The sequence below is a fragment of the Barbus barbus genome (assembly GCF_936440315.1).
Source record: "Barbus barbus genome assembly, chromosome: 22".
Classification (NCBI taxonomy): domain Eukaryota; kingdom Metazoa; phylum Chordata; class Actinopteri; order Cypriniformes; family Cyprinidae; genus Barbus; species Barbus barbus.
This window is the reverse complement of record NC_136750.1, coordinates 25,385,824-25,407,542: the sequence shown is the minus strand read 5'-3', so window position 1 is coordinate 25,407,542 and position 21,719 is coordinate 25,385,824. Positions and strand designations below refer to the sequence as shown.

The 21,719-nt window shown below is 39.6% G+C and overlaps 1 protein-coding gene across 1 annotated transcript in view; it reads left to right on the top strand.

Moving 5' to 3' along the window:
- Nucleotides 1–21,719, top strand: part of LOC306888695 (protein piccolo-like) — a gene marked incomplete at both ends in the record, with an annotated part of 60,383 nt that overhangs the window by 23,890 nt on the left and 14,774 nt on the right. Inside the window, 8 exons of the mRNA XM_079447112.1 lie at nucleotides 4,087–4,563; nucleotides 4,765–11,122; nucleotides 11,468–13,200; nucleotides 13,364–15,497; nucleotides 17,732–17,758; nucleotides 19,890–19,978; nucleotides 20,319–20,394; nucleotides 20,616–20,741. Of these exons, the coding sequence (XP_079303238.1) occupies nucleotides 4,087–4,563; nucleotides 4,765–11,122; nucleotides 11,468–13,200; nucleotides 13,364–15,497; nucleotides 17,732–17,758; nucleotides 19,890–19,978; nucleotides 20,319–20,394; nucleotides 20,616–20,741 (11,020 nt within the window). The remainder of the gene's footprint in view (nucleotides 1–4,086; nucleotides 4,564–4,764; nucleotides 11,123–11,467; nucleotides 13,201–13,363; nucleotides 15,498–17,731; nucleotides 17,759–19,889; nucleotides 19,979–20,318; nucleotides 20,395–20,615; nucleotides 20,742–21,719) is intronic.

Genomic DNA, 21,719 nt, shown 5'->3' with positions numbered 1-21,719 from the left:
TGCCTGTTACATTACCAGTGTTTCCCACAGACTTGGACTTTATTTGTGGCTGCATATATGCAAATTAATTCTCTGCCAGCAGGAGGCGCTTGTAGAGCAGGAAAAATAGCGGTTTCCCCGGTAATGCTGTACACAAATTAGTGCTCTGCTATTTGTGGCAGTCAGTTTTGATATTGTGGCAGGCCGCCACAAATAAATCAATGTATGGGAAACACTGCATTAAAGAACATAAAATTTCACTTAGCCTACCACATAGAGTAAGGAGAGATGACTGAGGATGATGACGAATGATTTGCAGATCCTGAGCACCATGACAAACATCATGACAAACTGCCGCTCCATAGTAAAAACAGAGTACGTGCGATCGCCAATCTCGAAAGTGAAACTAAAAAGCCATCGTGCATTCAAAAGCAGTTTCAATGCCATGCATAATAGCGGCTCCATGATGCCCGCAATTTTATATACAATATGATTACCCAATGATAAAACTGCGAGAGAAAGTATTGATATTTATCTCCTATCTCGTATTTATTGGAGTTCTATAGTACACGTCTTTTTATCTTTTTTTTGTAGAAAAAACGATTTTCATTCAAGCAAGTCGACATAAACTATACATTCGAGTTAATCAATAAAATCAATATATCACCCAGCCCTACATGTTAGTATTTGTTGTATTATTTACTAGATTTATTAAGTACTGAATGTTGAACCTTATTAGAAGCACTTTATTCCTTGTGAAGCCTCTCTTGCTCAGCAGTGCCCTTGAGGGCAGAAAAAAAGGGTGGGAAACGAAAAAGAAAACATTTATTTTCATCATAAAAGCATAATTCCCAGGTCTGGAAAAGTTCTGTAAATTTAATAGATTCTTAAAAGGTCAAATAAAATTCATTTTTGACAAATTTCTGTAGTCAATGCGTTTTTGGTTATAGTCAGTATTTCAAGAAATTACTATTTGTGAGTGCAATTGTGAGACACACACACACACACACACACATAAATCTAAATAATAAATATTAACTAGTCATCACAAACAACTGAAAAAGTCATGAAAAATTACGGAAGTTGTGAAAACGCTACATACAAGAGAAAATCTTTGTCAGTCAAACATTGTAAATTGTAAGATGGAGTTTGTACCGGTGTACTAGTAGTTTTAGCATTTCATATTCCATAATAAATGGCACGAATGTCAAAACAAGTGCAACCAACCTTACTAACACTGTGAGGTGGGAAGCTATGATGTTGGGTAATGTTGCGTGATCTTCCACTGTGTTGCATGAAAAAAGTCATAGAAAAGCAGAGTGCAGAATTTATTGTTCTCATTCTTATGTTGGCTAGATTTCTAACTTTTATAGCATTGGTAAGAATGTGCTCAAAATGTAGGTGTTCGTCCTTTTTTTTTCTTGTGACGCATTATTTCCTCATCTATCAGAGACAGTTTGTTTCTGTTTCTTACCTCTCTTTGTTGCAATATTTCCATAGTGTAAGAAACTAACAAATGTTACTAACACATTTTTCCCAGAGAAGTGTAAATCACCCACAAATAAATCATATATGTATCACAAAGGAATCATGGCTTTGTTTATCAAAAACATTGATAGTTCTTCCCAAATGCTTGAGCAGACATAATTGATCTTAGAAAGTAATATCTCTCCTTGACTGCTCTTTGTAGAATGAATGTAATCTCCATGGCATGTAGTCAGACTGATCTGAAAAGTATAGTTCTGCTGTTGCCCTTCTCTCGTTTCTCTGCAATAAAAAGCAGACAAAGTAATTTAAGTAATATAATTTAGATAACATAGAGGAAGAATTTTTATAAATTACTGAAGATACTCTGCAGCTTCAGATTGTGAATGCTGGCAAAATATTCTTAAAAAGAAAACGACACTATTGGAATCACTATAGTTTGCATATCTATTTATTCTGCAAAAGTAAGAAAATACAATTTTGTGTGCTGATTGGAGTTATGTGAATCCCAAAATAATAAAACAGATTAGTTATGTAGATCAGGCAACACACAGGGTAATTGATTTCAAAAATATGCAGTTTTGCGCATCCTTGTTTAGCACCTTGATTAAGCACTTTTTGGATATTTTCCTGTTTGTAGCACCCACAATTCATTCTTTTTGCAGTTTTATTTATGTGCTGTGATCAGCACTCTACATTGCCTGCATACACAGTACTGACATGCAGCAGTGATGAGGACATTCTTTCAAAAAGTTGTACATGCTGGAAAAGATGATTGGTTCCTTTTATTGTTAATTAATTTCCTGATTGGTCTCCCTGCTCTGATGGTCCTGTGCGTTGAATCAGGCTTCTCCTGATTTTCATATGTATAAGCCATCAAGTTTCCAATTAGAGTTGATGATTGCACCTTTTACTAAAACCATAGCCAGTGTTGAAATGAACTTGTTCTCATTTATTTTTGCAACCATGGGTATTTCTGTTCATATTATGGCTGTGTTTGTGAGTTAATTTATCTCGCTCTAATAGGGAAATTTGCATATCTAGTTTATAGTAAGCCAGTAGTTATCTAGTATATCATGTTCGTATTTGTTGCTTTATTTACAGGATTTATTAAGTACTGGATGCTGAACCTTATTAGAAGCACTTTATTTCTCTTGAAGCTTCTCTTGCTCAGAAGTGCCCTTAAGGGCTTTTCTCAATAAACAAGCTGCTCTAGGCAGTTGCCTCACCAATGTGACTCCATTACTATTAAATATTCATAAATTTGCCCAAATTTCCGAGATCTACAAAGCTTTTCCAATCTGTTGCTGTTTATAATGTTTGTGGATTAAAATGTAATTAAATTTTTGGAACACTCTTTACCCTTCATAAGATTTCAGTAGAATTTGCATGTTCATGTTCACTAGCATGCTGCTAAGAGTACAGTTCAATAGCATAAACACAATATTGAGCCAACTAGTATATTATGATAATAATTTTGAACTTAATTTTTTAATTATTTTTGCCTTCTGTCTGAAGAATAGTTGCAATGCTTTCAGCCTGCCTAAGCACACCTAAGGTGCCTTAAGATGCTGTCTAGGAAGGCAGCTCACTGGGTTTTGGTACAGAGCTAAAGGCTCAAGATAGACTGTGCTGTTGGGGACATAAATTGTATCTGGTTTCCATGGTGATATTTTGTAATGACCCAGTCAAACCCTTGTTCTTTAGTCTGGTATTTTATTGTAATTCATGCTTTCTGAAGAGGAAGGCTGTCTTAATCTACCTCATTGACTTATCCTCTTTGTGTGTGATTACATGTGTCTACCATCATCTGGTTAAGGCTCATTTATTCTTTCTAGTACACAATGTTAAAAGGATCCAGAATACATCTGTCAGCTTTCTGTTGCATTCATTAATAAAATGTAATTAGAGCAAGAGAGATGAAATACAAATGATTTACAAATAAGGAGATTTAGCAGCGTTTTTAATAGAATAGCTATGTTGGAAAGGAGTTATGGCTTCAGTCTGGAGTTAGTCTTGGGATTTGTCTTTCAATTTCTTTCCTTTTGAAATGCATTTGCATTTGCATACCCATGCTTTTTGAATTATTTGATTTACAATGCAATTTCTTAGAAACTGTTTTTCTATAATCACAGCTTTGTGAATAAGCCTTTGAGTATGACAAAACTGTGTGTGTGTGTGTGTGTGTGTGTGTGTGTCTGTTTGAATCATAGCATGTCCGCAGTGCAAGCATTTTTTTCTCATTCTTTCTCATATACACACACACAGACACGTGTGAACACCAGTAAGCGCTGTCCCCTGTAGGAACAGAGACAGGTGTTTTACTGCTGCTTTAACTTGCCAGAATAATGAAAAGAAAAGGGCCTTTGTAAAATTGCTGAGTACTGTGTATTTATTGTGCATTTGCTAAATTACTAATGCTGTTAGTAATTTATTCAAACATATTTAATTGGGGGGGGGTCTAATATTATGGTGCAGCTATAAGGACCCTCAGAATATTTAGTCACACTAAATTAATAGGATGTCTTTATTTCTGAGATATTTTCTTAATATTATTTCAATTTTAAATTATTTTCTACAGAATATTTATCAAATCTCATTGTATGTGTCTTTTTTTTCCAGGCTGAGTGGTTGTGCTTGAATTGTCAAACACAGAGAGCTCTAGCTGGGCAGCTGGGAGACATGGGAAAAATACCAATATCCAGACCAAAAGACAAGCCTACAGTCACATCCAAAACACAGCTGTCTGAGACTCCTGCATCTGCACAGACACCTATTCCAAAATCGGAGCCAAAACCATTTCCTGGAAAGCAGGCAGCGGAGGAGAAAACCATCTCTACTACTGTTGCAAAGGCAGTGGTGACTACTCCAGCGGTCCCTGCACCTCTCTCTGTTGTTCCTACCACAGATATTCTGCCTACAGAGATGACAGCTGTGTTGGCACCAATACCAGCTGCAGAGACTCAGAAAGCAGTTATTAGTGCTGCTGGGGTCACTTTGAAAGAAACAGGCAAAGACAAAATCCCTGATGAGACACAAGTAGAAACAGAACCGATGTCTCTGCTTCCAGCAGTGCCAACTGAGGCAGATGTAGTAAAGGTATATTATTACATATACATTATTGAGCAATGCGTTTTTTATTCTATTATTCAAACATTTGTTTTATATTATTTTACTGTAGTGTATTTAAAAAAAAAAATTGTTAGTCATGAATAGGAGGCAGGCATGTTTTAAGAAAAGAGCTACAATATTAACTTAATGTTTTTGCCATTTTTCTTTCTTAATTTTCCTTACATTAAGGAGGTTACATACACTCAACCTGCAATAGAAGGACAACAGAAAGATGTTGTGGTACAGATGGATAGCAGTCTTGCAGAAATGTCTAAATTAGACACCTTAAAGGCAGATATTAAAGAGCAACATAGAAAGGACATCTTGCCGGTATCAGTAGAATCATACAGCTCGGCTGAGGAGGAGCTTAAGGAGATACAGAGAGTAAGTGAAATAGCCATAAAAGAAACTGCTACAAAACTGTTGCCTGTCAGAACACCAGACAGTGTAAAACAATACCACGAAGACAGCAGTGAGAGTGAACCCTCCCCTCAGATACAGAGAAGAAGAGTGAGGCCTGCTTCCTCCAGCAGTGAGGACTACAAACTAGACAGTTCAAATTCTGGGGATGACGAAGAGTTCATACGAAGGCAACTTATGCACATGGGTGAAGATGAGAACTTGCCTTCTGACGAGGAAAGACACAGAGAAGAACAACAAACACAGCAAGAAACCAGAGAAGTTGAAAAATCGGATGATTCCATAAAGCCTAAACGTGCCCTAAAGAAACTTACTGTAGAGCCTGAGGAGATTTCTGATATCACTCTGTCTTCTCATGACCAAGATGATCGAGTTGCCCAAGACATCCCTGTCTCAGAAGCATTAGAAGAAATCAGAGTGGAAATAGATTTGTCAAATGACAATGAGAAGACCATAGCTACTGACACCATAGCAGTTGCCATCACACAAAAAACTCCTGTTAGACAGACAACGGAGGAGCATGAGAGTCTAATTGAAGACTCGTCCAAGGGTGATGGGTCATCCAGTGTTCAGGTGTCTAGCATCACACCAGGAACAGCTTCACCTACTTCTGTGTCCTCTATTGATGAGGACAGTGATAGTAGCCCAAGTCATAAAAAGGCAAGAGCGGAGAGTAAACAGCAAAGAAAGGCAAAACACAGACCTCATAGTCAGGCCCTTCCCACTGTAGAAGACTCATCTGAGGAGGATGAGTTACGTGAGGAGATTGAACAGATGGAGCAGGAAGATAAAAGAGACCATCAGCCACAGTTAAGAAAGGTCACAAAAAAATTAAAGACAGAAAGAGATGATCTGGGCATGCAAAGGAGACGGAATCATTTGACTAAAACTGATAAGTTAAGGCAGGCAGCAGGGATGGAGGAACGGATGTCCTCCTCCTTCTCTGACTTTTCACCTAGTTTTGAATCTGAACCAGAGAATGCAGAATATAGAACATTATCATCTGAAACACATGATACTGCAGAGAAGCCATTAAAGACTGCTGAAGATGTATATGAGGAAATGATGCAGAGAGCACATGAATACAAAACATCAGAGAAATTCACACCACCTGATATTGAACCATTGTATGGAGGCATGTTAATAGAGGACTATGCTTATGAAACTTTAGTAGAAGAACAGGCTGCAACAGTTCTTGGTAGTGTCACCCAAGAGCAAGATTTGAGAAAGGTGTCTGAACATGAGTCGGTGAGGATACTTATGACACCAGATGAGGCTTATGAAGAGATGATGAATAAAAGAAGCAAGTTCTTGCAAAAAGAGAAGGAGGCTCAGCAAGCACATGCAACAAATATCGACACATCCTTGCCACTTGATGTCAGTGACACTTGTTATGTGACTATTTCTGGAAATGATGCATTTTCTACAGATAAAAATGCAAAGCCACTGTTGGAAACAGAGGATGCGTATGAAGAGCGATTGAAGACACAAAAAGATGTTTTAACACCAGGAACAAGCCCTACTCAGTCAACTCCTGTGTCTCCTGCCTCCCCACTGACTGTGTCTGATTCATCATATGATTCCCCTGAGGTGATACTCATCCCTTCAAGTGGGGAAGAAGACAACTTAGCTGAACCTATTGAATGCATTTTGGAGCCTTATATTACAGATTCTACATATACTCAGGATGCATCTGGGAATAAAACATTATATCCAATTCCTGACTTAAAGATCACTCAGTGCTCCTCTGGTGAAGAGGAAGTTGAAGAGGACAGTGTCACACAAGAAAAAATGTCCCCTTATCCAACTGATATCCCTCAAAGTGAGGAGGAACCACAAGCCCCAGAAGAATCATTTGTTCCCATTTCTGTAATATGTGAAATTCCTTCATCAAAACATGTTGTGGAGAAAACAGCAATATCACCACTGTCTCCACCAACATCTCCAGCAGTCTCATCCCCAGATTCAAATATGGAGCTAACAACAGTACCATCATCCTCTCCAGTTTCTGGCCAGATATCTGAATTAACTACTCCAGCTAGCCCCAGTGTTGCTGACATTTCTGCCCCGGTTGTAATTCACATGCCAGACTTGGTGTCTGAGCAAGCCACAACACACCCATCAGCAACTGCTCCTGTTGCATCATCCACACAGATTATTGGATCCCCTTCACCGGTCATTCCAACCTCACCATATGTCTCACAAAATGCTGGCACTCCAACGCCTTCTGAAATTCTTGTTTCTAAGCCAACACCAGGTCCAAAACCAACTCCTGCACCAAAACCAACAGTTATATCAAAACCAACACAGGAAACAGTCCCAACTCCCGATAGTGTTTCATCCTGTACACTGGATTCATATCTTCAAGATTTAGCTCAAAGACCTTTGGCCGGTGCAATACATGAACCACTTTCAGCTGCTGAATCAGCCACTACAGACAAACAAGATGTTGCACCAATAATTCCTCCAAAAGTCGACCATGTAAAAACTCCTCCTTCTACAGTTGCTACACCTATTGTTCAGTCTCACAAAAGATATTTAACACAAACTTCTGTTATTGTTCAAATGCCCGATCTTGTGTCCCCTGCGTTAGACCATCCAGTTCAAGTAAAAACTCCAGTTTCAGTGCCTACCCTGCCATCCACTGCACTCAGGAATCAGATTCCTACAACTACCCCCATTCTTGCACAGATGCCAGACCTGGTTACATCGCCATCTCAATCAACATCTGTGACATTTCCAGTACCTTCTCTAACCTATGCCCCACTTCCAGCTATAGTTTCAGCAGTGGATCAAGTACCTATTTCTGTTCCAACAATGGTATCGGCCTCAATACCAGCAAAGGTTCTCTCTACAGACCAGACCAGCTCAGCTGTTGAACAAGTGGATGAACAAGCCACACCACTGTCTGTTCAATCCAGTATTCCTGCTTTAGCAAAAGAAATTCAGCCACCAACCAGTGTTTCTATTCAAATTCCTATTCAGAGGCCAGCAGAAACCAGACCACACATGACACCCCAATTAGGACAAGCAGCCCCTGTTTCACCTCCAGCAAGTCATGGAGAGCATATTGCTGCAAAGACAGTCTCTGTTGTTGCTCCCACTGTTTCTACAACTGTTACTTTTGGAGCTTCACCCTCCCAACCAGTTCAATCAATGCTGACCAGTATTCAGGAAAGGATGGTGGAAATACAGAAGGAAAATGTACCAGATGATGGAATTTCTTCACAACAGTCAGTTTCACAAATAATTTCTCCTGTTGTACAGACACAGCAAGGTCACGTTGTTGTCACACTGCCAAATCTTGAAAATGTGGCAGTTAAAACAACTATTGAAGATGGGAGAGGGCACCCTGTTATTGTTAGTGTTTCTCCTTTTACTTATCCAGTCACAATATCAAGTTTCATCACTGATTCAACAGTTCCACATTGTATGACATCTGCAAAACCCCATGTTCCTCAAGAAAGAATAGATAAACCAGTGATTTCATTTCCACCACCTCCTTCAGCTTCACCATCAGAATTGCCATATAGCACAGTACCCAAGGCTGATTTTAACCAGCAAAAGTCTATTCCAACTCCCTCATCAGTTACAGTAACTCTACCTGAACCCCCACCAAATGTGGCCAGCGTAAATATAAAACCAGCTGTGACCCCAACACACAAATCACCACCCCCGGTTCCCCCCAAACCTGTGTGTATTCCCCCAGGACTATTATTTAGTTATAGATCAAGAGAGAGCGTAAAGCCACCAGTTAGCCCTGAGACAGTGGTTGTTCAAGCAGTTCGTGCTGCAACGCTGCCAAGAACAAGGGAACCTCCAAATGTTTTGTCACTAAGTTTGACTGCCCCTGTAGAGACCAAGCACAATGCTTCATCACCAAAATCACCTTTGTCACCCAGATTTGCTAGAACTCTTGAAACATATGTGGTGATAACATTACCCTCAGAACCAGGGTCACCTGTTGAGGGCATTACAACTCAAGCACCGATGAGAAGATCATCACTGCCAACTCCCAGACATTATGTTCCATCTGATGCCCCAAGAGTGTTTCCTCCATCTGCAGCAGATGCAACTGTATCATTAATTTCAGCACAAATTGTAGCAGCCACACCAAAGCCAACCTCAGCTTTAAATACAGCAGTGCCCCTTGAGGTGATGGCACCGGACTTTGCTTCAGTCACAACAGAGACTCATCATATTACACTAGCTGCCAATTCAAGACAAAGTATTACGGAACCTTGTGTAATGGTCCCAGAGCTGCCAGTTGCTTCTGTACAAACATTTGTTCCAGCACCTCTTGTAGTGGCATCATCAGGACTATCACAGACTATGACTGTTGTTCCTCATATCACAATGGAGGATACAATGCACTCCCCATCTGCGTTTATAACACCACATGTTGTAATGGCACCTTCTGCTTTGATTTCAGCAGCATCTGTTGCAGCACCACCACCACCACCGCCCATTGCTATGGAACTAACAGCATATCCAGCACTGACATACTCCACACCTTCCTTGATTTCTCCTCTTGCCATGGCTCCAGTCTCAGTGCTGCATACATCAAAGCCATCAGAGGAGGTACCAGTAGTCTTAGCCCCAGTGTCAGGAGTTTCTACTGAGTCAGTTCCTCACTATAAAGTGAGTGATGTGCAACAAGAACTTGAGATGCAACAAATACAAAAAACATACTCCGGTCCAATAACAATAACCCAGATTCCAATCCCAGCTCAAAATGAAGATATTCCTGGTTTGGATATGGAAGAAGTACTGATAGTCTCAGCTTCTGAAGAGGCCTTAACTAAACTGGGTCCATCACCAGTATCATTAACACAGCTTCAAGAGCAGCAAACAGTTTATGAGCAAAAACAAGAAACTCCAGTAGTGACCTCTGCAACAACTGTGCCACCAGTACCAGTCACATTTACCCAATTTACAAAATCTATTGAGAGTCAAGAAATTTGTGGACAAGATAAAGTTATATCAAGCATGAGCCAAGTCTACTCTGCAATCTCAAAAACTGAGCAGCGTCCTGATGCATTGCCTAATCTTGTAACCCAAGTTGTCACAACTGAAGTACAAAGAACAACAACTGTGTCAGTTGTCCAGGAGAGGATTCCTGTCGAACCCATACCTGAACCTGTGGGTGCTACAATCACAATCCAGCCAGAAGTCCATCCAAAGCCTAAACAGAATGGAAGAATACAATACCCTAGTGACGTTATAGATCTTACCACATTTAAAGTCAATGTTACAATGACTGACCAGGGAATGGATTTGACAGCCCCACATTCAAGTAGGTCTTCCTTGTCAAGTGAATCATGTGGACGACAGGCCACTGCTGTACAGCCCGAAATTGTGGATCTTAGTGCTGAAATAATCCCCACTACAACACTCTCTGTTGTAACTGACAGCATAACAATCGTTACTTGCACAGCTACAATTGCCTACAACAACAACACAGTTGACAAGCCTCTGGACCTGGGAAATGCTACTTCAGTGCCTCTTCCACTTACCCCATACAATCCATTTGAGCCACTTGCACAGATAGTGTACAGACCTGTGAATTCACAACCTAAGGCTACAACCAGTGCAGAGATTCCTATTAACCTTTCATACAGAGCTGTTGCAAGCACAGCTCCAACTCTTATGCCTGTTACTATAGCCCCGGTGAGCTTCTCAAATGGCACTGTTGGTATACCAATACATACAGAGCCAAGGGCAGTTGGACCTGTAGACCTCACCACGTCTAAACCAATGAAAACTATGGTTGCTTTGGCCTCATCTTCTGGAGTGGTCACAACTGTTTTGGAAGACGACGGTACACCAGTTGATCTAACATCTGGAAGACGGACTGTTTGCTGCGATGTAATTTACAGGCTTCCTTTCACAGGGAGCTGCAGAACACAGCCTCCTGTGAGCACACAACCAGACAATCAAATTGGCTATCAAATAGATATTGCCACAACACCTGTCATTGAAGATCTCAGTACCATGAAGGCTTCAATATCTGATAGTAATTTCAAAGAGGCTGGGCTCTTTAGTTATGAAAGGAAGAATGGCTTGACTTATCAGAATGGGGCATCTGAGGGAGCTATTGATTTGACATCAGCTAAAATGTCAACAGGTCAGTATGATGGTGCACATGTATCCTTAATTGATTTGTTTTTTTATTTGTATGTTAATGTATTATTTATTGGTTATGTCCCTTATTTTTGTGATGTTCTCTCTGAATGTCTTGATTTTCATTCTTGTCTTTTTCTGTTCTTTTTTAACACAGATGCATGCATTAGCCTCCATGTTGTTCCTCAGTGTTTTGGCTTTGCATCCTGCTAATCTGATGACACTAACAAGATCTTTGCATGCTGTTTGGCTTCAATTTGATGTTTTATTAGTTAATGTTGCATGAAACAGAGCAATTGTTCATTTAGATGCTGATGATGCTGCTATTTTTGTTTTCCTAACATAACAGAAGAGGCCTTAGACTACTCAAAGAAAAGCACTTTGGCATTTACTGGGATCACCACTACTCCATATTCTCAAGGAACGTCATTTGGCTTTAATAGTTTACTAAGAACGACAAATGGCATTGTTTACTCATCGGCTGCTGCACCCGTTCCCTCCACGTATGCAATTACTACCCAACCAGGTTCAGTATTTATCACAACATACAATAGTCTCACCAATTCTACAGATCCACTTTCAGCACTTCAAAATCAGCCTGCTCCATATGGCTTTGTACACACCGCAGCCACAGACCAATCAATATTCCCACAGTCTGATATATCAAAGGATATCCTACCTTCTGCATTAGCCAGTCTCCTTCCCTCCCTGACAACCTTCCCTGAACTCTACTCGGATGCTACTCTTGAGGCAATAGCAGCCTCACTGGACATGTTGGTATCCCCGAATTTCCCTGATTTAGATGACAGCAAGAGCCAGCAATACAAGGCTGAACATGAGTTCTTACAGTTAGAGAAGTTGAAACAGCTGTGTTTAGCTGAAGAGCTTGAATGGGAGAGGCAAGAGATACTGCGTTACCGTGAGCAAGAGCAGATCATTGTTCAGAAGGAGCTGGAGGAGCTTCAGAACATGAAGCAACAACTTCTAATGCAGCAAGAAGAGGAACGCAAAACCCATCTGATTCTTCAGCAAGAAACCTTTACACAGCAGCAACTTCAGCTAGAGCAAATCCATCGATTACAGCAGCAACTCCAGCAACAACTACAAGAGCAAAAGATATACCCATATGGGTTCGGGCCAAGTGAGGGTATATCCCCACCCTTGAGTTCAGACATCATACTTGACTCAAAATATTCCAGGGGCGATAATGGACAATACTGGCCAGTGAAGGATGACAATTCAACATCATCTGCAGTGTCCACCCATGACTCCACAACAGGTCAAAACTGGCTAACAACAACTTCTGAGGCTTTTACACAGTATAGTTCAAGCATTCCTGTACCAGTGAGTGCACAGACAAAGGATCAAATGCAATTGTCCACAAACCTGCTAGATACAGCCAAGCAAGAGCAAAGTGTGGGATTAAGTGGAAAGAAATTTATTGAGAGTGGTGTTCAAACAGATGATGAAGATGGGGTTGAAAAGATTCCTTCTGGTAGAAGGAGAAGAAATAGGAGAAGTGTAGATAGTTGTGTGCAAACTGATGATGAGGATCAGGATGAATGGGACATCCCCGTTCGGAGCAGACGCAGGTCTCGTTCCAGTAAATATGCTGATGGAGAGAAGGGAAAAAGTTCCAAGGTATCAAGTATTGCGATTCAGACTGTAGCAGAGATTTCAGTTCAGACAGAGCATTCAGGGACAATTAGGAGATCTCCTGTTAGGGCTCAGGTGGACACAAAAGTAGATTTACACAGAGAGGGCCAAACAGAAAGCGATTCAGATATGACATCAGACAGAGATAAAAGACGTCCAACTCCTGCTAAGATAAGTGTTAGCACACACCTGACAGCTGATGATGTTGGAGCATCGTTAGTTACCAAATCTCCAAAGGTATTATGCTCCCCGGTTTCACCAGTGTCCCCTGGGAAAAGTTCACAGAAGATGCTTACCGCTGATTCATCAAGGCATCGCAGTAGTCCAAGCTCATTAAGGGCCTCACAACGATCTCTGTCTGACCCCAAGTCACTCAGTCCGACAACAGAGGACAGAATGATGTACCAGTACTCAGACACCTACTCGGTAAGTAGTGCACTTGTATTAATTCTTTTTTGTTATCTAAAGGACCAAAAAAAAAAATGTTTTCCTCTCCAAATGATTACATGTCAAGTGTCCATGCTGGATATATCATGTCTATCACTTGCTTGTTTTTCTTTTTATTTCTGTTTTATATTTTAATTAGCAGAGCAAAGGTTCTCAGAGCGGCACACCAGTTGGCACTCAGAAGAAAGTAAAACGCACGCTACCTCATCCACCACCAGAAGAAGATACCCTCATTGGCCTCTCTGGGTATACCACTGCTTCTGCCAGAAGACGAATGTGCAGGAACACCACAATGGCGCGGGCCAAAATCCTCCAAGACATAGACAAAGAGCTGGATTTAGTTGAACGTGAGTCCTCAAAACTCCGTAAGATACAGGCAGAACTTGATGAGGAGGAGAAAGAGATAGATGCTAAATTGAGATATCTGGAGATGGGTATAAATCGAAGAAAAGAGGCTTTACTGAAAGAAAGAGAGAAGAGGGAGAGAGCCTACTTACAAGGAGTGGCAGAAGAGCGAGACTACATGTCAGATAGTGAGGTCAGCAACATCAGAGAGGCAAGAGGTAATGGTCATGGACTAGAACGGCCACGGACTGCCCCACAGTCAGAGTTTAACCAGTTCATTCCACCACAGACTGAGTCTGAGTCCCAGTATGCACAGCTTACAAGCCCATACTCCCACTATCAATATGCATCCCAAACAAGTCAGTATCCTCAGCAGACATTGTACCAGCAGCAGTCCCTTTACCATCAGCAGGTGTCCCCCTACCAATCCATCTACTCATCAGTGCCCTCACTCAATCAGCAGTCCCAGCAGACTGGCTATGACCATTCCTCACTCCTTCTGATGCAACAGAAAACCCGTCAGACTATTTTGTCTGACTTAGAACCAAAGATTACGACAAACTATGACGTTGTACGCAACCAGCCCCTCCTAATTGTCCCTACTTCCACAGAGAGTGCCTACGGAGTTTCCCATCTCGGTGGTAAATACAGTAGCCTTGATCTGAGGATGGGCCTGGAAGAGAGAGCCAGCATGGCCAGCAGTCCCATGTCCAGCATATCAGCTGAGTCCTTCTGTGCAGACCTCGATCACCATAATTCCAGGAACTATGTTTTGATTGATGACATCGGTGAACTCACAAAGAGCTCCACGGGCCTTGGTTCAAGCTTCAATATTGCTGATAAGGATATCAGCAAAGCTGACCGACTTCTCCGGACTGCTGATGTTCGTCGGACTGCAGATGTGGCAGATTTTCTTGGTCCTCTTCAGGCTGCTTCTCGATTGCATTCATATGGTAAAGCAGATGAGGATTCTATGGAGGAGCCATATGAATTGAAGCTGTTGAAACAGCAAATTAAGCAGGAGTTCCGACGCGGTACAGATAGTCTTGAACAGCTTACAGGCCTGCCTCACTACCTCCACTCTGACACTAGTTCTAGGCATTTCCCCAAAGCTGAGAAATATAGCATCGGGAGACTAACTTTAGAGAAGCAAGCTGCCAAGCAACTTCCTGCTTCAGTTCTTTACCAGAAACAGCTAAAGAATAAAAAAGCACTAATTGACCCCAAAATTACAAAGTTTTCGCCCATCCAAGAGAGCAGGAACCTTGAACTAGATTACAGCAGCTTTTTGGCCTCTGCCAGCTCAGTTGGAGGACTGTCTGCCAGGGCAAGGCTCTTGCAGGATGAGATCACATTTGGTCTTAGGAAGAACCTAGCAGAACAACATAAATATTTGAGTTCAGCTCTTGGTGCTAACCTGGCTCAGTCACTCAACTTTGGCCAATCTCTAAACCTAGGGCCAACCATAAGGTCTTCCCTTCACGATGATGGCACCTACCCTAGTGGCACTCGGTCAAGACCTTCCTCTAGGCCTTCCTCTGTATATGGACTGGACCTATCTATCAAAAGAGACTTGTCAAACTCCTCACTACGCCTGAAAACAGAGGGTGAGGGCATGGATTCCCAGTTCGTATCTAGGGCTAAACCGACAAGTCTGCCAATTAGTCAGAGCAGGGGTCGAATTCCCATTGTTGCGCAAAACTCTGAAGAGGAGAGTCCACTGAGCCCTGTTGGTGAGCCCATGGGCATGGCCAGAGCATCTGCAGGCCCACTCCCACCCATCTCAGCAGACTCACGGGACCAGTTTGGCTCTAGTCACTCTCTTCCAGAAGTCCAACAGCACATGAGAGAGGAGTCCAGGACAAGTGGCTATGAACGAGACATTGCCTTTATAAAGGATGACCTTCAGGGGGCCTTGTCAGATAGTGAAGGTAAATTTGTTATGAGATCTGTTATCTTCAACCCTAGCTTCTGTTGATATGCATCTTTTGTATGGCTCTGAATGCATTATTTATATCTGTGTGAAATTCGAATGTTACATTTTCCTTTACTCTTTTCATCTTTTTTCTCGGATTTTGCTTTTCACTTTGCGGGCTGTCACATTTGCATGATGTCATCTTGAATTAAAATTTTCATCTACATATGTATACATAATTGTTTTTTTATGTATAAACATTTGCTTTGTTTTTCTTAATGAATTTGCATGCTACTTAAATGCAAAAGTAAATTGGTTGTTTCCTTTGTCATTATTGTTTTATCATGCATATAAGAAGAGAAGCAATTAAGAAGATCTTCAAAACTATTAATTCAGCTATTTTAATTAATTATACACTCAGTGCCTGTGCTGTTTATCACAGCCGTGCAGTTGACGAGGAGATTACAACATTAAGTTTACAACATCCTATACTCATTTAGTGACTGGTTATCTTAGGAAGGCAGTACACTGTTTATGAATTATACAAATGGGATTGTGATCATCTTGTTTTGAGCTGTATTTGGGGAAAAAATTAAAAACAGTTATGCAGTTGATTGGTAGAATATACATTTGTCTTACTAGCTGCCAGTATCTTTCACTATCTTCCCAGCAGCTATGGAATACTAAGCCATTTATATAAATCATAATTAAACTTTTGTCTTCTTGTGAAGACATTCTCAGTGTTATATTCATGCGAGTACCTGGGTTAGTTTGTCTAGTTTTCATTAATACAGAATATTTAATATTGCAAAAATGAATGTCATCACACTGATAGGACAAAATTAATGTAGTGAATTTAGATTTTCCTCTTTTCTGTGCTTGTGGACAATTATACAGACAAATCTGTGCTTTTGACAAGTGATGATACAAAGTTGTAAATTAAATAAGGGACTCTGTTTAGACAAATTTAGAAGTTAATCTGGTTAAAACATACATTCACTGGAGCTTAGTTTTCCATTACCTCCAAATCTACTACATAACTCACTTGTTTAACAATTTTCTTCATGTAATGTTAATGTCTGTCATGGGTGTTTCCAATTTTCATCCTCAATAAATTATTGCTATTTCAGTTTATATTTGCATGGCTTATGAATGGGAATTTAAAAATATCTTGCATGCTACATGAAGAATACTATTTTTTTCCTGTGAATATTCTATTAATTCTATTTCTGTGTGTTTTATGTATTTTGTACTATATCATACTATATATTTTGTACATTTTATTGTAGAACATTATGCAAGTATTAAATTAAATTAAAATGATTTTAAACACCCAGGTATTAAAGTGTTTTAAGGTCAGTCTTATAATATGTGAAATTATTACACAAATGGTTTGGCTAATAAGTATAATGCTTAATTTAATTTAATTTAATTTAAAACATATTTTTAATCTTTGTGCTTTCATGGCGCTCTCAATACCAATAAGACAACAGCATTGAGAAACAGTTTAAAATCCACTCTATAGTGTAATATTGTGTTAAACGTCAAGCTGTTTGAGAAGTTTAACATAAACCAGGTGTAAACAGGGTATAAACAAACAGAGTGCAAAGTGTGAATATATATTGGTTTACAACACTAAATGCTCTGCTGGGTTTGCACAGACGTAACCCCAGCCTCTGTCTTGAGAATAACAGAAATTATTTGTGTTTCTCAAGCAACATATTCTGAAGCAACATTCAAGGTTCAAAAAGTTCTTTCAGTAGTCTCAGTTTGTATAAACACACAGAAGTAAGAAATTGCAGCTGTTTTAAAGCCATCCATTTTACTTTTAAACATATGTTATGTGGTTTCTGTAAATGTGCCATAAATGCTGTCAATATAGCTTAGTTTTGAACCTGGGACATTTATTTAACACCACCAATGTCGGTATTGCTAAAGAAATAATTGCTTGTATAGCTTTGTGTATACTTTTAGCACATCTTATAAATATTATTATATTGAATTATCATTACTTTTACGGGGCTACCTTACAGAATGCAGAATGTATTTAAAAGGCTCTCTTTAGAGTAAATTATTGACTGCGATGGTGTGTGCTTTACGTATTTTAGAAAATGAGATAATTGCATGAAATTAGATATTTGCACATCATCCACTTCCACTGTAACAGTGTGTTTTTTATTGGCAAAACATAGCTCTGTTTTAAGGCTAATTTTACTATGAATTCTCTGAAATGCAATGTTTGTACTACAGCTGGAGGTCCTAGCTGGAATGTGAAAGGTGAGAACTGTTGTTCAACAACCTTCAAAATATCATTAAGCATAAACCTACTTTCATGCGTGCCATAGTCTTGAGTGACAGGCATTTCTCAGTGGTGCACCTCAGACCCATCCTGGTGTTCATTATCACTGCACTTCCTCAAGGTCTCTCTGACATGGCCTGATCATATCCACCAAGGCACATACATGTTTACATACACAAGTACATATGTGAGCATACTGTAACAGAAGTTTCCTAGAACAAGTTAGTGTCATTAGAAAACAACACTCTAGGTCTAGGAACTTATCTTGCTCCACCAAAATGTCACTAATGTAATGGAATCCTTCGAAACTAGTTGACTTCTGAAATTCAGAACAAGGGTGCTGTTTTGGTGATGCAGGATAAAAGTCATTAGAGAGAAATGTCCTTCTGATAGCGTGTTGGCCAGAATGACAGTTTTCCACAGGCCATTGGTTCGCCATGGTCAAAGCATCCTCTAACTTGTGTAATAAACTGAAAGCACTGTTGATTTAAGGTGACATTTCCTTGCAGAGGGACAGCACATCAAGCTCTTTATTGCAAAACTCCTGCAGACAGATCCAGTTGTCAGTTTTCTTCTCACTCTATTAGAAGTTAAATGATGATTTGTTGCGTACTGTAGTGCTGCCTCATGAATAAAAAATGCTTTGCTTACACAGTATTGTAATCAAGGCACCTGCAGGTTGTGCAAAATACCCAGTAAACAAAACAGAAGATATTGCTTGCCTGATCTATTTTAGGTATGTGCTGACATGTCTGCCCTAGCTCGAGTTATGAATTATTCTAGGAATTTCCAATATCTTTGAATAAAGTGCTAGACTACTTGAAATGGAAGCTGGAAAAAGAGCAGCAGGCCTATATACAGTCTCATAGGATGCAAATCTTATATATTAGCATAAGACTCTGTAGATGAGAACAAGTACACAGCAAAAATCCTTGCCTTAATTGGTATATTATCTTGTTTTTACAATAAAAAATATCTAAGCATTCTTAAGACAAAACAAGATCAGTTTACTCGAGAGACAAAATTGCATATTTTAGAAATGCATCTTTGATTGATACATTTTTCTTACACTCTTAAAAATAATGGTTGTTTATTGGCACTGATGGTTCCATAAAGAATCTTTAACATTCATTAAACCTTTCCATTGTACAAAAGGCTCTTCATACTTCACAATAAGAAAAAAAAAGTGTTTATTTTATGAACTGTTCACTGAGAGGTTCTTTAGGGAACCAAATATGGTTCTTCTAATCTAGGTCATCCCTACAAACCCCCCCTTTGGAACCTTTATTTTTACGAGCATACCTGCTATTTTCAGCATTAATCTCACAAAATGTAATGAATTTTTATTCTTAAATGGATTCAGTTTTAGATTTGTTACACAATTTTGCATCTCAACTAAATTTATCTTTAAGAATGTTTAAAATTGTTTACTGAAAAACAAGATGAAAATGTTTTTTTTGTTTTGTTTTGTTTTTGGAGTGCAGATTGCAATTTTAAATAAGTGAATTGCTTTAGAATCATGAAAGTCTGGTGTTATAGAACAAAAGCTGTGGTTTTGTTTGAGTAGTGTTTCACTTGTATATGCTAACTAGTGTACTAGAGAGTGTACTAACAGAAAATGTACTAATCGTCAGACATTTGGTAAGGCATCTCATCATCACACTGTTGTATGATGATGTGTGTATGTGTGTATATCTGCTGTGGTTCGTTCCCACAGCAGGTCTCTATCAAATTCTTAATGCATAACATGTAGCCCGGTCCGGAAGGGACACAGTATGCATGTTCATGTGTGCATGCCTCGACACACGTCTCAGATCATTGCTTTTTCTGCCCTCACCATCCTCTGTCACTGCTTCCCCTGGGGTCAGGCTTAGCATTTATCTAAACAAATGCTCCAGTAGTGTCCAACCCTTTCGAAACATAGATATTGTTCTTGGAAGCCCTGACCCAAATCCATCAAGCTGTCAGTTGAAACACTCTAGTAAAGAAGTGTCCCCAACTGGTGGTGGTGAAGGAATGGTTGTCTGGTAGAAAAGTGGTGGAGAGGGACACATGCCCCAGTTTTTTCACTTGTGATGGTACAGCGGATGCTTTCTTCCTGTCTTCTAGCATATCACCTTCAGCATGAGGAGACAGACTGGTTTGACAAACCCCACCAGGGACGTGGTGGACCAGAAGCCGGGCCAGAGAGAAGACAGGTAAAGTGGTACCCGCAGGGTGAACGTAAATTTGCCAAATATAATGTGTTCCTGGAAACGTTTGTCAATCCTGGAACAACATACCTATAGTTTTAACCATAAAATCTCAAAATCTGTACAATTATAAATCAATATCAATGATGGTTTATCGACAATTCAAACTATAAGGGTAAACTTACAATCAAATTTTCCAAGTGTTTTTCTAGGAACATGTTCTACTCAGTCACCATGCAAACAATATACTGCACCTATCTTTGAAAGAACGCCAGGCTGCATCTGCAAAAGCGCTGTTAGAGCTTCAGCTATTGTTCATTTGCTTGAATTGTTTTCGTTGCTGCAGATGAAAGGCAGCCATTACCCCTTCCCACACACTCGCATCAAACTGCAACGGGACCCCAAGGACCACACCGTCTCAGGTATGTTTTCATAGCAATTACTCCACAAGATACACAGCGAATTGTAGTCAATTAGGCCTGCAAATTAAATTACTGGAAGGAAAAGCAAAACAACAATTGTAATCTATCTCGTGGTAGTCGTATGGATGAAGAGATCATGTTTAAAATGATGCTGAGATACTCTGATTAGAATCCAATTACTCAGCCATTCATCAGCTAAACTGAACCCATCTGAATTCAAGGGAGTGGGCTGGGAATCAGAATTGTGGGTGGAAAAGAGATTCCAGGGACCAACGGAGAGATCGGAGCCTACATCGCCAAAGTTTCAGCAGGAGGATGTGCTGAGCATGTGGGAAAAGTTGTGGAAGGTAAGAACTTCTGATTTAGTCAATCTGATAATATTAGCAAGTAAAATTTTCTTGCAGACAGTAAGGGGTTAATGAAGCCAAAGAGATGCGATAAATAAGCAAATTTGGTTTTAAAAAAGTTTACATTCATGCATTTTTAAGCTCTTAAAGGTCATGTTATAAAGCGTTTTAAAGCAAGCATCAGCAAAATAATTCATTTTAAGCATTCAGTATTCTTTCAAAGGGAAAAGTGCCTAATTTAGAAAGTCATTTCTCATTTTAACCGGGATGGCTATTGTTGCTCTCCTTGTTGACGATTGCTAGCTCAGCATGCTATGTCAATTTAGATGAGCTCCTCTTGAGAATAGCTCAGCTTCTTGAACATGTTTTTGCTTGTTTGCTTTTTATTCTTTCGTAAATCATGATTTTAGCAAAGACACTTAGTATTGAAATGTTTCGTTTTATAGTGTCAAACCTTTTGTCTATTTTATTTGTTTCATCCCTGAAATATGCAAGCACAAATCTGCTGGCAGATTACACAAGCATCTGTTCTCTATCTTAAGTATGCTTGTCCCTTGATACAGTATAATAATGTCTGCTGCCACAGTAGAAAATGAGCTAGACAGCAGATTTAATATCTGATAGCTAAAGCGATATTATTATTTGGGCAAAGAGACAAATAAATGCACAATTGCACAATGCATACTCATATGCATGCGCTTCAACTTAGAAACATGAAGTATGCATGCTTAATATTGAATAAAACAGGGATCTTCCATGTTTAGCCAGCGAATCAGTAACACATTGGCAATTTTGACCATGATTCAAGATTCAAGATCCAAGAGTTTTATTTGTCACATACACAATTATACAGAGTATAACCAGCAGTGAAATGTAGGTCAGGTCCGCTCCAAGGACAGTGCAATTATATAGAATACAAATATTAAGAAGAAGTACAAACATAAAATAAAATAAAAGATAAAATAAGATAAGATAAAA